This window comes from Phyllostomus hastatus, unplaced genomic scaffold, assembly GCF_019186645.2.
Source record: "Phyllostomus hastatus isolate PE091 unplaced genomic scaffold, TTU_PhHast_1.1 phas_contig_495, whole genome shotgun sequence".
Classification (NCBI taxonomy): Eukaryota; Metazoa; Chordata; class Mammalia; order Chiroptera; family Phyllostomidae; genus Phyllostomus; species Phyllostomus hastatus.
Window position 1 is genome coordinate 7,192,303 of NW_025333895.1, and position 17,899 is coordinate 7,210,201.

General features: G+C 48.9%; 1 protein-coding gene across 6 annotated transcripts in view; it reads right to left on the reverse strand.

The window, feature by feature from the left end:
* Positions 1-17,899, reverse strand: part of SETX (senataxin) — a 54,837-nt gene extending 36,938 nt beyond the window's left edge. For 2 of the 6 annotated variants that reach the window (XM_045845894.1, XM_045845888.1), the window contains exons 1-9: positions 17,748-17,899; positions 16,751-16,849; positions 9,306-9,507; positions 7,923-8,133; positions 5,406-5,515; positions 4,052-4,271; positions 3,220-3,339; positions 669-840; positions 455-542 (exon numbers count right to left, since the gene is read on the reverse strand). In XM_045845894.1, the coding sequence (XP_045701850.1) occupies positions 455-542; positions 669-840; positions 3,220-3,339; positions 4,052-4,271; positions 5,406-5,515; positions 7,923-8,133; positions 9,306-9,500 (1,116 nt within the window). In that variant the 5' untranslated portion in view covers positions 9,501-9,507; positions 16,751-16,849; positions 17,748-17,899. Of the gene's footprint in view, positions 1-454; positions 543-668; positions 841-3,219; positions 3,340-4,051; positions 4,272-5,405; positions 5,516-7,922; positions 8,134-9,305; positions 9,508-9,611; positions 9,708-16,750; positions 16,850-17,707 lie in introns of all 6 variants that reach the window. The other 4 variants (XM_045845892.1, XM_045845890.1, XM_045845893.1 and 1 more) reach the window with 4 other exon arrangements.

The window sequence follows — 17,899 nt, forward strand, 5'->3', positions numbered from 1 at the left end:
GATAGGGCTAGCACACAAGCTGCAAACAAGAAAACAGATGGCCTGGCTTTCCCGTTTTGGTTTGCACATATACACACTCCGAAGAAACTGCAGGCGCAGTTCAATTCTGAGAGTCAGGCTGCACGTAAGGTGAGTTTACAACACCGCCATGTACCCGGGCCCTCTTTCCGTTAGCTGGCTTTGATTTCCGATCAGGTCACTTATCTACCTCCACCCTAGAAACTTCCCACCCTTTCCACGTGCACTTAAAAACTAACCCTCCAAAGTATGTACGTTGTAAAGTCCACTATTCCCTCATGTACAATACATCTGGTTCAGCCAGAAAGTCTTATACAGCAGCTAACTCAGAATAGCTGCACAGCACAGAATCAGCAATTCAACTAATCACGTAAAACATGATCGTACACAAAGACAATAATACAATGTCAACTCATGTCAAGACGCTTTATACCACCTTTTTGGTCTTTTCAGGATTGTAATTGTATACAATCTGGCTGCAAGTCACCATATCATCCAGACACGACTCCGGTTCGGACTTGGTCCTTAAATATTAAGAATAGATAGAAATTACGGAAGGGAAGAACAAAGAGAAAACCAGCTATTGTTAAGATACAACAGACTTCCTTATAGAAGTAACTTTAAAATCCTGACACACTGACAGAACTAACCTTACAGAGCTGTTCCGGATATTCTGGATCTCTCTGTTGTAGCTTGCATTGTTGATAATGGTCTGAAATGCCTCAATCGGATCAATAAGTTGACCCCAGACCTTGGACCCCAGGCGATCCAGAATCACCATGAAACAGTGCAATGCTGGCCAGAAAGGATCTTCACTATCATCTGAAATACAATGGAGTTATTTTAGAAAAGATACTCAACTATACTGAGAAGTAAGCATTCTGGGTTTTTTTTGAGAGACAGAAAGAAGGGGGAAGGGAGGGAGAAAGAAACATTGATGTACAAGAGAAACATCGATCAGCTGCCTCTGGTACATACCCTGACCTGGGACCGACCCCGTGACCTGGGCATGTGCCCAGACTGGGAATCAAACCAATGACCTTTAACTTTGTAGGATGATGTTCAACCCACTGAGCCACACTGGGCAGGGCCAAGATTTAAACGTTCTTTATCTGGTAACAACAAAACCCAAAACAGCAAGTAATTGAAAGTAAAGCACTGCCAATTACAGGCTTTCAACACTGGCAAATTTTAAAACTGCCTTTGCATTTTTCCAAGCAGTACTCCATGCCTCTGTGAATGGGGAAACATGGAGACAGTCCAGCTGAACTCAACTTTCTCGCCATTTGCCATTCCTGAAGCGATCTTTCCTACCCAATGCCTCCCAGAACTGCCTTCCTTCAACAAACAGAAGGAGAGGAAAGAAAGGGAAAAGGGAAACTTGGCGTTTACAGACGTAAACAAAGCCCGAGTCACCAGAAACCCTGGCCCGCATGGTCCCGAGCCACGCGCCCTGGTCTGGTGCACACCACTGACTCCCCGGGCTCACGGGCGAGCAGCGCGCATTGCCTGCCGCCGCCATGCCTCGGTGCGGTTCTGCTGGGGTCTCCCACCACCCAGGGCCAGGAATGTCCATGACTGACAAGCTCTAGCCTCCAGGCCTTTCCCTCTTCTCTGCTGGACATGCACCGGCAAGATGCTGCCCTGCTCCAAGACCTTCAACTGCTCATTGAAGTCTTCTAAGAAAACCCCAAGACCTCAGAGTCAAGCCCTTTCCAGGTCTTCCTCCTCTGCCTCTTTCCAGCCACACTCCCATAACTGTTCCCTCTCTGTAGCAAAAACAGACAGCTGGCTACCCCTCAAACAGGAACAGGAATGCCACCTGTCAAACTCCGATTCACTGAGGCCCAGCTCAAAAGCTCCCTCACATGCCAAACACTCCCTGGCCACTTGGCCTGCTGCAGCACGCTTCTGATGCAAGTGCTGTCTCTCCCTCGTCCCTGTCCCATCACCCAGTCAGCCTAGAACCCCACCCAGCTTCACTGCCCTCAGGGCTCTCCAACTCCACTTTATCACATGGTCAGCCCTGCGGACCTGGCCGTACACTTTTCCACCCTCTCCTGCAGCCGACACACTGTCTGAGGTCTTGTCTCGTCAGCTGTCAAAGGACGGAAGAGCGTTCCCAGTCGGTGTAGACAACTAAGACAGGTCTCAAAGAGGGGTGGCGCTCTGAGGGCGGGGGCCGGCCGCACGGGGAGAACAGGAAGGTATGTGCTGGCACACGGCAAGAAGTGAGTGACGCGTGCAGCCACTGCTGGAAAATGGACCAGCAACAACCTTAATCAGAAGTAATCTAGCAAGAAAATACATGTGACCCAAAAAAGTAATATTTACATATTTTAGATCTCCCACAAATGAATTTATATCCACAATGAGGTTGCCTAAAAAGAAGTCAGCATGAAAAAAAGTTGTATTCATTATTTTCACAGATTTTGGCATGCTTGCCCTGGACTGATTCGTTGTGCCGTCAGGAAGATAAGCACAGACCGTCGTCTGTGCTTATTTAAGCACAGAACCTCCCTAATCAATGTGGTACAACCATGAGCAAAAGAAAGGTGGGGTCCAATACTGAACTTGACTGAACGTTTTAGACCCTCTGTGCCAGACTCTTGAGCAGCACTGTCCCCGAGAACTTTCTGTGACGATGGAAATGTTCTATATTTGTGCTGTTCAATACAGTATCCACCCGGCACATGTGGTTGCTGAGCTCTTGAAATACAACTAGTGGACCTGAAAAACTAAATTTTTAATTTAAATTTAAATAGCTACATTTGGCTAGCAGTCACCATCTTGGACAGTAAAACAACAGAGAACCAAAATAAAAGGAAGAACCAGGAAAAAGACAGACATGGAGGCAGGGGAGACGAGGCCTTCTACACCACTTCGGCTACCGCGTCACTAGAAACTCATCTCCTCTGGAGTCTGGCCTTCACTCTGCCACCAGCTGGTGTTTCAGCACCGAGAAGTTGGCTTCCTCGGGCTTCCACCTCTTCTTTTATGAAAGTAAGGTGCTGAATTAAACTTTATAGTTCCCTTCTGATTTAGAGTTCTGAATCGGTGACCTAAACCAAAAACTGTCCATTTTCTTTTCTTCACGCCATAGACCCAATTCTTGCAGTGACACCAGTATTTTACAAGTGCATCATCATCATCATCATCATCATCAGTATTCCAAAGCATTTAGCAAATAAGGCCGGTTACCCTGCGACTGCCTCTCCATGATGTGCAGTATGGACTGCATGAAGTCGTTCTGCTTGTCGGAGCCCAGCAGCAGCGAGTCCATGGCCTGCTCCTCGAGGATGGTCAGCAGCATGCAGATCCCTGCAAGAGCGGTCAGGGTGTCTGTGAGCTGACCATGGGGTGCTGAATCCCAGCACCCCAGTACTGCCTCTGGTTTAGCTGGCAGAAGAGTAATGAGGCAAAAAGATGAAGCAGGAGAGAATCCAGTTCCTCACCCATTCAACTTGGATATTTTCATATACAACTGCTCCTAAGTAACAGGACTTCAGAGTGATTTGAGGATAAAAAAGGGAACATGGCACAAACTTGGCTAAAAGACAATTTCTAAGATGACTACCACACAATCCATATTTCATGAAATCTAAGAAGGCTTCAATTTTAAGATCACCGTATTTCAATTACCAACCACTGCCGAATATGACAAGTGATTATAAGCCCTAGAATCAATGAAGTAGGGTGGAACTACGTGGAGACAATAAGCCTCCTTTAAAAGGAGATCAAACCCTATTGCAGTCAACTACTCTATTAATATTGTTTACATCTAATATTGCTTCAAATTAAAGATCTACTTGCTATACTTGAAAATGTACCTTTTAAACAGATGGTTTCCAGGATAGGGGCTTAAAATCAAGATGTCTAATGCCCGTATCAATTTAATGAGAAAAGACTGGAGACGGAAATCCTGTATTTAGCAACTTTGGTAAGATTACCTGAAGAGATCACTTCCTTTGCAAGGTCCTCGAGAGAACGGTGTGAAAACACTAATCACACCTGTGCAGGCGGCAGCACTCACCTAGCCAGTAGTTCTTGTGGCTGCTCGTGTCGTACATGTGCGAGGGCAGGACGACCAGTTTCCCCTTCTCGAGGGCAGAGGTGGTATAAATGTCCGGATTCTCCAAAAGCCCCAACTCGATGACTTTGAAGAGGCACGTAAAAACCTCCTGTAGGTCATAGTAGTCGTCCCGCTCCACCTTCCCCAAGCCTTTTGCTGTCAGGATTGCCCAACGCCGCACCTGGAAGCGTAGCACATGCAGCGCTTCATTCAATGAACAACTGTGTACATCCAGGAAAAAACCAGTTAAGAAAATAGGATTCCCTATAAGTATTAAAAGACACAAGATACTAATTAATGCAATACGTGAAACTTCTTTGACCCTGATCTGAATAAACTCACCCTGGTAAACCTTATGAGACCCTCACTTCCATTCACGCCAACGCTGGGTAGGAATGACGCTGGAAAACCCCTTCAGGCGCAGTGATGGTGTGGTTTCCCGCCCCCAAGTCCTTATCGACTGGCCGTCCAGGCGGCAGAGCAGATGAGTGCTAGTGCTGCGCACCGCCCCCCACAACCACCCCACATTGCTCCTCAGTTCCAGGACCGCCGCTCCTGGGAACCACCTGAAGGAGCTGGACACAACTCCCGAGGCTGAGGACGTAAGGACGAAGCCACGTTGAGACTGCAAAAGATGAATGAATACAACGCCCTCATCTTTCAGGAAGACGCTCTGAAGTCGTTTACAGATGAGACGCTCGGACGCCGCACGTCTGCTCTGACCGACCCAGAGGGGGCGCGATACTGACGCTGCACTGACAGCTGGCGGGGCCCGGCGATGAACACACGGGGTTCACCACACCGTTTACGTCTGCAATCTTCCATAACATTTTGAAAAGGGAAGAAGAGATGAAAACAAACCTCAAAGGAAAAACTTATGCGACAAGCTCAAGGTCAGGGTTCAGCACACCGGCGTCGCTCTTGGCCTCTGTTCCCGCCCCAGAACTATTCTGACTCCTGCCCCTCCTCACTTCTAGCACCAGGAACGGGACCCCCTTCCCTTCCCTGCCCCCTACCCGCCCTGCACTTTAGAAACCCTCAGCTATTAGCAAAGTGCTGGTTTCAAACACCACGGCGGGCGTTCACGCGCGCTTGGCGCGGGGCGGGCGGGGAGAGCGAGAGGGCAGCCCCCCTGGCCGGGCCGGCCGCACACCCGGGAAGTCCGCGTCGTCCCCTTGTCGGTCTTTCAGGCTAAAGCAGCACCTGTCGGAAGTATTCTGACAAACGTTCTAAACAAAACACACATCAAAACCTCAACCACAGCCGTCTGTATGTGAAAAATGACACGTCCTCCCCCCCCGACGCCTGCACTCACCATTTCATTAGGATGGACCAGCAACAAGTAGATCCCAGGCTGTTTCTCAAACACCTGAAAGGAGCAGTTCGCCTGCTCCATCCGGCACAGCGCTTCCACACACAGCTCGTCTGCAGGGGAAAGCAAGGCAGCAAACGTAAGGCGTGCATCCCATCAGCTCACTGACCCCCCAAATCCGGCTCCTGCGGGCGTCTGCAAGTCAGGCGGAAGCGTGCTCCTGGTGAGCACAGGAGCGCCGTGCACCTGCCGCCATGCAGCTCCCGCGCCGCAGTCGACTTCACTAGTGCGTGCATGTTCGTTTTTCACTCCTGACACAATTTTCTCCACAGGTGTCGCCTTAAGATATGTCGTAGGTCCAATTCCATTTGCATTTTACATTTTGATTTATAGTAGCTTTATCTGGCACTGGCGTGATAAAGTCAGTCATCTCCTGCCCTGGCTGGGAGGCTCAGTTCATTGGAGCATCATCCCACAGACCAGAAGGCTGTGGGTTCGATTCCCAGTCAGGGCACACACCTCGGTTGAAGGTTCCATCCCCAGTTGGGGTACGTACAGGAGGCAACCAACTGATGTTTCCCACATGGATGTCTCCCCCTCTAAAGTCAATGCAAATATCCTCAGTGAGAATTAGAAAAAACAAGAAAAGCTGCTTCCTTCCCCCACCTCCAGCCCCCCGACAGCTATTCTGTCCAACTCTCATTTATCGCAGGATACATTTTCCCCACTGGTTTGAAATGCTACTATCACCAAACACCAAATTCCCAGATCCACTGGCTTACTTCTGCAGCCTGAACCGTCCCACTGTGCGAGCACTGTTCTGGCTCCTGCCGCTTTACGGAAACATCTTCATTAATCTCTCAACGTGTCCTCCACCTGGCTGGTGTGGCTCAGTGGCCTGAGCACCAGCCTGCGAACGGAAGGGTTGCTAGTTTGATTCCCAGTCAGAGAACACACCTAGGTTGTAGGCCAGGTCCCCAGTTGGGAGCGCATGAGAGGCAACCACACACTGACATTTCTCTCCCTCTTTCTCCCTCCCTTCCCCTATCTAAAAATAAATAAAATAAAATCTTTGGAAAAAAAAAAAAGTGTCCTCCATAGACCCACACACTCACCCTATCAGGTGAATCAACTTTAGTCTGTAAAGCTCCAAAGAATATTGTTAGTGCTAGTGGCTGGCTCTGGGGAGGAGGGAATGACGATCTGAAAAGAATGAGGGGGACCCTGGCCAGGCAGCTCCACCAGGAGGGGCACCGTCCTGATCTGCCGAGGTTGCGGGTTCAAGCCCTGGCCAGGACACACACAAGGAGCAACCAGGGAGGGCAAGGACAAGTGGGACAAATCAGTGTTTCTCTCTCAAGTAATTAAAAAACCTGTTAGTGGATGAATTAAAGTAATAAAATAGATAAAAATAAAACAGAAAAACACGAGGAGCGCCTGGGGTGTTGACATTGTTTCTTTATCTGGGCGCAGCTACACAAGTGTGTTCAGTTTGTCAGGAAACATCAAGTGTACTCACTTTTCTGGATATAGTATTCTTTAACAACTTTAAAACCTATTTTTAATGTATTTAGATGTAATCAGCTCTTCAGATCGACTTCCAGTTCACGGAAAACACAGAGAACAAGTTAAGTAGTATCACAAGAAAGCCACTGGAAAAATCCAGAAAGTGCCTTCTTCCACAGGGTAACTACATGGTCTCAGCACGTCAGAGAGGGAAGGAACAGACAGACAACAGCCGCTCCAACAGAAAGGTGTGTGCACACATGTGTATGAACACTTTCGGAACGCATGATCCCTGACTGGACTCTGATTTATGCAAACCAGCCCAAAAGCGTATTTTGTGTCCACTGGGAAAATGTGAACACAGGTTAGATATAAAAACGCCTGAAAGGTGTTATCTGGTTAGATTTGATAGATCAGGAAATCGTCTTCACATCTAAGCATGTCACACTACAAAATGCAACCACAAACGACCAAAACCGCAGCAGCTGTAACCTGCCAGGCCACCGTGAGTGACGAAAATGACTGCAGCCCAGTGGTCTCAGCGGGAATGACTCCGCCTCTCCCCAGCCCAGCCCCCAACACCCCAAGGCACACTGCAATGCTTGGAGACATTTCTGGTTATGCAACTGGGGGAGGAGGGGAGCAGAGGCCAGGGAGGCTGGCCCACACCCTGAGGTGGGCAGGCGGTCCCCACAACACGCACTCACCCAATCCAGAATGTTCACAGTGCCAAGAGTGAGAACACAAGAATAAAAATTAACTGAATGCAGAGATGGATAAAATATGTAACAAAGCAAAGAGAGCAAGATGTTAGCAACTGTGGACTCTACGTGGTGCTCATTATATAATTAACCTTTATGTTTGGAAACTTGGAAAGCAAAATGTTAGAAAAAATATTAGCAAGCATCCTACCTACATGTTTAACAAACAGCTTTTCATACAGATAAACCTAAATTCCCACATTTCTCAAGATACTAAAACTGACCTAACTTGTGTAACACCCAAGATACTCACTGACACGCTCGTGTAAAAGCAGGTAAGGGTATTTCAGGATTTCAAGAATCGGAACTCGAAGCTTATTCTCGAAGTCCTGGCCAGTGAAGTCGAACAGCTGGGCCTCCCCGTTGCTGTCCACTATGTACAACTCGTCGTCGTCCTCGATCTCTCCCCTCATGGACTTTTCAAAGTGATTTATGAGACGTAAGGTTTCTAGTTCCCATAAAACCTACAGGAAAAGAAAGACCGGCAGTATGCTTTATATCTTGTCATCAACAAAATATACTGCATATGAACAACTTTCCAAAAGCCCTGACCTAAGCATAAAAATTCAGAAATTTGCCCTGGCTGGTGTGGCTCAGTGGATTGACAGCCAGCCTGTGAACCAAAAGGTCACCGGTTTGATTCCCAGTCGGGGCACACGTCTGGGTTTGTGGGCTGGGTCCCCAGTTGGGGGCGCACGAGAGGCCACCACACATTGATGTTTCCCTCCCTCTCTTTCTCCCTCCCTTCCCCTCTCTCTAAAAGTAAATAATAAACTATTTTTTAAAAATCCAGAAACTTAAAGAAGGGCTAGACCTCACGTATTTTATGCGTCTGAAGAGCCACCAACCACGGCCACATGCACAACATACACAAGCGCATAGAGCACTCGAGGGCTGGCGCTGTCCGTGCACAGCTGCACCCTCAGTAGCTCAGCATCCCCACTGAGTCGACTGCAAAGGAAGCAAGAAGTCGGAGCTTCTTTGTCAAAGCCAAGAACCAGGCCTTCTCTGCTTTCCTCTCCATGTTCCAGCCATCGGGACCTCCAATGTCTTTAGCACAAAGACACTGGTTAGCTTCATAACTAGGGAACCTTGTAACTGCAAAAGTGTTCCCAACAGATTCCTGACTACCCATCCCTCTCTCTTTCCACACAGCTCTAAGGTCTGTGTTGCTTCTCATCACATAAATGCAATAAGCCAAATAGTCAAAGCTATGAATTTAAAATCGTATGTTGAACTTTGGTCACTACGACTGGAAAATATGCTTGCCCTTGGGGTTTTTAAAAAATAAAGAGAAAAAATCAATTAAAGAAATAGCCCAAACCATTCAGACACATGAATTTATAACACTGTCAAATACACTGACATAAAAACAGAAACCAATGTCCCCAACAAATCACTTCATTTCATAAAATTGTTTTATACTAAACTGACTAAACGTGAGGTCATAAAGTTCTGCTTTAGGTTTCAATTCAAGCCAATTGGTCCGTGACCACTGATGCAGCACCTACTGCATAGCAGGCAGTGGATTAGGCCGGGTAAAGTATCGGTGTTCCGAGTGCTCCCAGAAGAGCTCAGATTTACTCTCCAGCTGGTCACCAAGCTCTGACGACATGCCCCACCTGACGGGACTCACCTCGTGCAAGGTGGGCAGCTCATCGCGAGCCCTGTGGTACTCGGTCACACACTCCAAGCAGTAGCAGAGGTCTTCGTCTGCGGTGTGGAACTCCTCTGCTGCGGGGGACGCGCCGCCCGGGGCCCTGGACGCGTAGCGCTGCAGGAAGTCGGCAGTGGAGGCCCCGCCCGGGGTGCACCAGCAGCATGTGCTCATCCTGAACCTGCGTCCGAAGCAGAGAGTGGAGCACCCACAGAAAGACCAAACACTCCAGGCCTGCTCTGCGTGAAGAACGGTGTGCTTCCTACTAAGGACCCTCATCCTCACCTTAGGATGTGCCTCCACCACTTCCAGAACAGTCTTCTAGCCAGCTTGACAGTTATTGACTAAACTCAAATCTGAGAACACTCAAAAAAGCCTTTTCTTTGACACATGAAAAACATAATAAAACGAAAGCAGTTTGTTAGTAATCAACATAAAGCAATATACAGTTGTTCTATAGAAAAGGCTCAAAACTATGTAATACCGATGGAAAATGTACTGAGACAGAGAGCTGTCAGTGTTTCCAAAGCACAGATTCTGCCATGTTCTACTGATGTACTTAAGCTGAATCAAAAGCTCAGGAAATATTTCACATTCCCCAAAACCACGTACCAGAAATCCCTGCAAGCATAAAAATCCATACAAACTAGTCCATACCAGTACCAAAAACACAGAGAGAGAAGACTTCCGCTTGTCTAGAAAGCGCGTTCACACGGGGACCTGCCCCAGGGAACACGCTCACTGCCCGCCTTGCACTGTAGCACTCTGACGCTAGCCTGCCGCTACTAAGCTTGACGCCTGTGTTTTGGCTGTCTCCAACTCTTTGTTTTTATGCCATCGGAGCCTCTACCACCCAAACTCAAGCGGAAAGGTTAAGTAAGATTAAATAGTTTTCCAAATATTAGCAGTCTCAAGGAGGGCAAAGTAGCAAGACTGTACCAGGAAATCCCCAAAAGCAAATGTGTCAAAGATGTGGGTGAAGATCTCTGAGGCAGGTTTATCAGAACTGCAGACGGCACGAAACTGAAGATCATCAAATAGGATGGAAGCCAAAATCCAGAGAGATCCCCAAATGACGTCATAAAAATAAGCTAGGATCTGTATTTTTATCCCTAACTAAATGCACATAAAAGCAAACAGGATGGACACTGTTGGTAACAGGGTACTGTGGCTACACAAAAAGCAACTGTACTCATTAAAATAAAGAAGTCAAGGAGAGAGGGAGGAGAAGAGGAGACGGGCTGGGGCGGCGCAAACACAAGCTGAGCCGGAGCGTCCCCGAGCGCCGGGAAGGGCTCCGAGTGCGAAAGGACGGCCCGTCACAGGGACACAGGAGCCAACCTGAACAAGCTCGCGACGGCCGGAGCTCAAACGTTTGGAACAAAACCAACGTAGTAACTGAGTTACGGCCCCCATTATAAATATACATGAATCCACACCAGCATAAACACACGACCGACCGAAGAAACAAATGTGGGAGAAGGGGCACATCTTCCTTTTAGAAGAATTCCAAGTAATATACTGATACTCACCTCGCCATTCCGGGAGGCAGCCCTTAATCCCACCCCGTCTCGGATGTGGGCCGGACTCGGTGAATCGCCCCCACAGAGGGGAGCCCGGAGAGGGACACCAGTCGTTTCACGGCGGAGACACCCGGCAACCACCACCTCACCCAGCTGATGGAGGTCAACGCCATCTGTGGAAGTCCCATTTGCAACCCCTACACAATGTGGTCGGGATGCCACGCCACCTCCGGACCGCGCCTCTCCAAAACCCACGGCACCCTCTGTGCACGAGAAAACCCCAGACAAGCCCGAAGTGCCACGCGAAGGGCTGTCAGCCGGTCTGGAAAGAGGAGAAACGTGCACCCAAAGGGGAGCACCGCAGTGTTCTTTCCCATGGGGCTACTAGCGGACTGGGAACTGGGCTTGGCAATTATCCGACAAACCTCATCTTGAGAAACTTGACCTTCAGTATGCAGTGAATGTAAAATATCAGCCTAACAGGAAAAAAAAGCATCAAACCCAACTGTAAACTTAACCAAGTTCACCTCAGAAACCAGACGGCCCTAACTGACACTCTCCCGTCGGGTGATGCACCCCCCCCCCCCCCCACGGAGGTGAGACCCGTCCGTCCCGCTGTCCGGGTCAAGCACAGACACGCACACAGAGATCTGTAACACGTTACCAGCACTAATACGCAGGGGAAATCCACGGGACAGAAATGTCTGAAATGCTTCCTCTCAGGGAGAGAGAAGGGACAAAAAGGGTGAAGAAACGTGAACTGAGTACCTGGGAACCTCCACTCGGCAGTGTGAGGGTTCTGAGTGTGCGCGGCCCTGAGGTGCGGAGTGCGGACTCTCCGCTAAGGACGTCTCGACAGGAACCGCATTTTACTGCTGAGGCTTCTGGGGCACAGTGCCAGTTCTCCAAAATAAACTCATTTTCTTAAAAATCCTTACTTTCTTCTTACACCCATGATTAAAGACTTACACATAAATGCATAAGTATAATCAAATACATGTACTTGTCTTATGAATTGATTTTTAAAATTTATTAAATATTAACTGTGTACTTTCTTCATGCTCCTAAAAATAATTTAGCACAGCTTTCAACATTAAAGTACTACATGTAGAACAGGACAAGTAAAAAGGAGATTTAAAAAGAGCAAGGAGTCCAAACTATTTAGAAAAATGTAATTTCACTAAGTCCTAAATTTGGAGCACTTCCCGAAAAGCAAAGCAAAAAGACGACGAGACGACGAGCACACCCAGTCCTCGCGAGGAAAACACAAGCGTGTCCACTCGGCGGCAGTGCCCCACCCTGCCTGACACCAGCGCTAACTACACCACATGTTATTCATGCCTGCAAACTAGGGACTGCCAAGTAGCACAATGAATAGCATTAGTTTTTGCAGGATGTAAAATTACTGCATTCAAAGAAGAGTTGCATTTTCCTAAAAGGCCACTACACATCACCAGGAAGTTAAGTCTGCAGAAGCTACTTGTTTCCAGTGATCTAATTCAACGTGGGGAGTGAACTCATATGCAAGAATAGAAAGTGAAACTTCTTGGAGATTTCTCAAACATCAATTATTTTGAGCATGACTTGGCAGATAAATGATTGTAGTCAACCGAAACTGAAAAAAAAAAACGACAGGACCAAAGTAAAATAATAACTTTAAATATATATAACCTATTAACAGAGCAGCTAGCAAAAGAAACCTTCCATTAAGAAAACCATGGCCCTGGCCAGTGTGGCTCAGTTGGTTGGCGCATCATCCCGTAACTGAAAGGTTGCAGGTTCGATTCCTGGTCAGGGCACGTGCGATCCCCAGTCTGGCCAGTCCGGGCGTGTGCAAAACGCAAGCAAACAATGTTTCTCTCTCTCTAAAAGCAATGAAAAAAATGTACTCAGGTGAAGATAAAATAAATAAAAAGAAAAAAAATGACAGAACCTGCTTTTTATTTCACTGACTCAGAGAGCTGGGCTGCTCCCACACTAAAAGCAGAACTAAATTTTCTCAACCAAATGGAAGTCACTGCCATGTAACAGGTAAACACCATGGAACCTACGACGTCTGGGGGACTGGCTACAGGGCACACCAACAACAGAAGCACGTTTCTGGGAGTCCTCGCAGACAGCCACATGTGTATGGTTACGTCCCCAAATCTAAAATTGTCACTGGCCTAACTGAGCCCAGCAAATTCTGAACAGGGTATATATTGTAATTTTCCTTTCAAGGGAAAACTACTGGTAGGTGCCCACGAATCCTGTTAAGTTTTTGCCCAACTCGGTTCTTCTGGAAGCCAGTTTTGTTACTTTCATCAGCTTTCTAACCGTGTGCACCATTGCTGAACCACAGATGGGGTGTCCAGGGAATCCTCAAGCTGCAGAACAGAACTAAGAACCAGCCCCCAAGGATCAAACAGAGTCCATTTTACTGACATCTGTCTTATACAAGGCAGTGGGTGCGTCAACACCACAGGACGCTCCACCAGAGGCAGAGCCGGAACTTTCCAGAGCCTTGCCCTGGAAACGTCATTTTTCAGTATTAGCTGGCCAGAAAATTCAAACAACAATAAACTTTTTTTTCTAACCTTCCCAGCTAAACAACTTGGGGGAAAAAATCCAGATTCATTTGCTCAGCAAAGCCCTCTGCACTCCGGTTCCTACCCTGACATTCACTGAATGCTTCCACACGAGTCCTTCATAATCTCTGCATCCCCAAATCCGGCGGGCAGATTCAATTTAAAACGCGCAAAAAAAGAAAAAGAAGAGAAAGAAGGAAAAGAAAAGAAAATGCTGGCCATGCATTCCTTGGCTAAGACAACACGTTGCTGTCCTTTCCGTCCTTCTGCTCACATCTCCTTCACTGTCGCCTCTCCCTTGCTGCCTGTCAACGCCAGGAGCCCAAAGGCGTCCAGTCCTCAGGGCTCTAACCTCTCATTTCACGCCCTTTCTGGGTGACCGAATCCCAGCCACTGCTTCAACTGCTGCCTGTTTTGAGGCTTCCCAAAAACAGAAGATATGCAGAACTCTTAATGCAATCTTAGCTACATTTCAGCTACTCAATAAGCGACAGCCCAGCCAAGAAGCCCACAAAGATGGGCTCACCGTCCGGCGGCATGGTGAGTCTCTGTTCACCATGCAGCACCTCGGAGCAAACAGAACCAGGGAAAACTAAGCCCTGCCCGCACATCTGCTTTTTTCTGTGCTCCTGCCATTACTACTTCACTCTCGGTGAGCTGCCTCCGCCTCGGTTTAATACCGTACGTTCTCACTGCCTGGATCACCGACGAAGCCTGCACAGGATTCTTCTGCCTCTTGTTTGGATTCACCACCAATTCTTCTTCCAAAATGCTACCCAACGGCAAAGGGAAAAACTGGATTTTGAAAGCACAAACGACTCCCCCCCAGTCTCGGGGTAAGATGCACATTTCTGAGCTCACCGCACAAGGCCCTCCTTGACCTGGCTTCAGCATCCCCTGCACACGCTCGCTCTCCCGGGAAAGCTTCCCGGCGTTGGGGCTTCCTGCCTTCATGGACGCTCACCCATCTGCCCTGAGCCCCCGCCCTTGCCACCTCTGCCTGCTTCTCACCCCTGAGGGCACACCAAACTTACCACAGAAACTTAAAAAAAAAGGGGGGACTTCCGGCCAAGGTGGAGGCGTAGATAGACACACTGTGCCTCCTCACACAACCAAGAGAGGGACAACAACAATTCAGAAACAGAATAACCACCAGAACTGACAGAAAACTGAACTGTATGGAAGTCGGACAACCAAGGAGTTAAAATGGACACCTTCATCCAGACCGGTAGGAGGTGCGGAGTCGCGCAGCAGGGCGGAGAGGGGGTGCACAGCACAAAGAGCTGTGGCACCGGGCGCGCTAGGCATCCCAGGCCTGCAAGGCATCCCGGGCGTGCAAGACCGCAGCGGGCAGACCCTGGCCCGCAGGCGGTGGCAACCGGCAGACCCAGCAAGGCAGCGATCGTGCAGCGAGACACTAAGCACAACACAGGGTGCCAGCGCCGGGAAATAAAGCCTAAAAGCACCGATTGAAAACACCTGTGGGGGCTGAGGCGCAGGGAGACTCCCAGCCTCACAGGAGAGTTCTTTGGAGAGACCCAAAGGGTCCTAGAATGTACACAAGCCCACCCACACGGGAATCGGCATCAGAAGGGCCCAGTTTGCTTGGGGGAAGCGGTGGAAGGGACTGAAGTCCAACAGAGAGTGGAGCAAGCGCCATTGTTCCCTTAGACCCTCCCCCATGTACAGCATCACAACCCAGCAAGTGGGTTGCACCGCCCTGGTAAACACCAAAGGTTCTGCCCTTCATACGTAACATGCATGACAAGACAAGAAACAAAAGGCCCAAGTGGAAGAACAGGTCAAAGCTCCACAGCAAATACAACTAAGCAACCAAGAGATAGTCAACCTATCAGAAGCACAGTTTAAAGCACTGGTGATCAGGATGCCCACAGACTTGGTTGAATTTGATTGCAAATTAGATGAATAAATGAAGGCTATGCTAAGTGAAATAAAGGGAAATATACAGGGAACCAATAGTGATAGGAAGGAAACTGGGACTCAAATCAATGGAGTGGACCAGAAGGAAGAAAGAAACAACAGAAAAGAATGAAGCAACAAGAATTCAAAAAAATGAGAAGTAAGTTAGGAACCTCCAGGACATCTTTAAACATTCCAACATCCAAATTATAGGGGTACCAGAAGGGGAAGAGGAAGAGCAACAAGTGGAAAAGTTATTTGAACAAATAATGAAGGAGAACTTCCCCAATCCAGGAAAGGAAATAGACTTCCAGGAAGTCCAGGAAGCTCAGAGAGTCCCAAAGAAGTTGGACCCAAAGAGGAACACACCAAGGCACGTCATAATTACATTACCCGAGATTAAAGATAAGGAAAGAATCTTAAAAGCATCAAGAGAAAAGGAGACAGTGACCTACAAAGGAGTTCCACCAGACTGTCAGCTGATTTCTCTCTCAAAAGAAACCCTGCAGGCAAGAAGGGGCTGGAAAGAAGTATTCCCAGTCATGAAAGGCAAGGACCTACATCCAAGACTTCTATCTAGCAAAGCTTTCACTTAGAATGGAAAGGCAGATAAAGGGCTTCCCAGATAAGGTTCAAATTCAAGGAGTTCATCATCACCAAGCCCTTATTTTATGAAATGGTAAAGGGACTTATCTAAGAAAAGGAAGATAAAAAAACATGTACAGTAAAATGACAACAAACTCACGAACAACCAAACCTGAAACAAAAACAAAAGCAAACTAAGCAAACAATGAGAACAGGAACAAAACCGCAGAAATGGAGATCACATGGAGGGTTATGAACAGGGGAGAGGGAGAGAGGGGGAAGGTACAGAGAATAAGTAGCATAGATGGTAGGTAGAAAATAAGGGGAAAGCAAGAATAGTATGGGAAGCGTAGAAGCTGAAGAATTTACGACACATGGACATGAACTAAAGGGGGGGAAGGTGGGTGGGAGAGGGCGTGCAGGGTGGAGGGGAATGAAGGGGGGTAATGGGACAACTGTAATAGCATAATCAATAAAATATATTTTTAAAAAATAAGATACTACTGATAAAATTCAGACTCAATTTTTAAAAAGAACTCCACCAGTGATTCTGATCAAAAGCCAGATTTGAGAACTACCCACAACAGCCAACCCGCCCCCGAGTGCCGCCCCGTCCGGGGCCTGTCTGACCCACCCTCCCCTTCCAGTCCATCTCCAGTGACCTCCTGCATTACCCTAGGACTCTGTACGTTTCTATCGCTGGTCTTCCACGTTGGGAAGAGCCATTCTCAGAAATTCTGAATCTGTAGGCAAGGATCTACTCTGCATAATTTCTTTTACTCCTGCTTGGCACATACTACATGACAAAAAAAATGTCTTAACAACTTACAGAGACGCGATCCTCTCAGTGGCGATTCCTAGGTGTGTCTGTGAGAGGGTGAGAATTTGCCTTCGTATGTACCCAGACTCTGGCCCAAAAAGAGTATTTCTGAAACCAAAACAAAACAAAAAAAAAAAAAACACCAAACAAATGGATAAAGCAGTGTTTACTATACTCTCCCCTGAGTTCCACATCAGCGCTACTAGGTAGAGCCAGATGTTACCATTTGATGAAAAAGCCCAGGCTCACAAGCTCAGACAACTCGCCTGCGGGTGCACAAATGATGACGGTGCAACTGGATGCCAACCTGGAGGGGACTCTGGTCCCCCTGGGTCAGGCCCCGCACGGTCAGAAGGGCCCCCAGTGGGCGGGCACACGCAGGTGTGATCAGCCCCAGGATCCGCACTAACTCATCCCTGTCACTGTCCACGTGAAACTCTCCCTCCTAACCGCAGGGTTCTTTTCCCGCCCAGCCTCGTGCCTGGTCCCCTCCGGGCCGCGAAGGTGGGGGTGGGGGCGGCAAAGCCCCTCTGACCGGCTGTCAGCGATCCATCACCTTCAGGAGGAGCAGGGAGGGCTCAGGTGGCCATTTGGGGGAGGCCCTCTCTCCAAAGGGAGAGACTTGGAGCAGGGGAAAGGCAGGGCCGTTGAGAGGACCAACACTTTCTGGAGAGAGACCTGCCCAACGACCCCCACAGACGCCACACGACGCCCAAACCAAAAACAGCTCACAGGACACCGCACTGTGGACAACGCGGAAAAGTGGGGTCCCAGCGCCTGGGATCCCGGAACTCAGGAGGCACCAGATGACGACCCACCAGGCACTGCTGGGGTGCTCCCTTCTGCAGCGCCGGGACCCTCCGAACAGCAGCCGAGCTCCCGCCGCCCCACCCCCACCCCGGCCCGCCCTGAGCATTCGCGCCGCGGCGGTTACTCCGAGCGGCCCCGCGCGCACCAGCCGCGCACCCTCTCACGTGTGCAACCTCCAGCCCGCCGCTCTCCTCACCCAGCCAGGCCTCGCGTCGGCTGCTAGCCGGGCTCCATGCCTCTGCTCCCTACTCGACCTAGGGCGGAAGCGCCAGGCCGCACCCCGCCGCCCAACCCACGGGCGCCGCGACCGAAGAACCTGCCCCCGCGCGCCGTCGGCCGCCCGCAGGC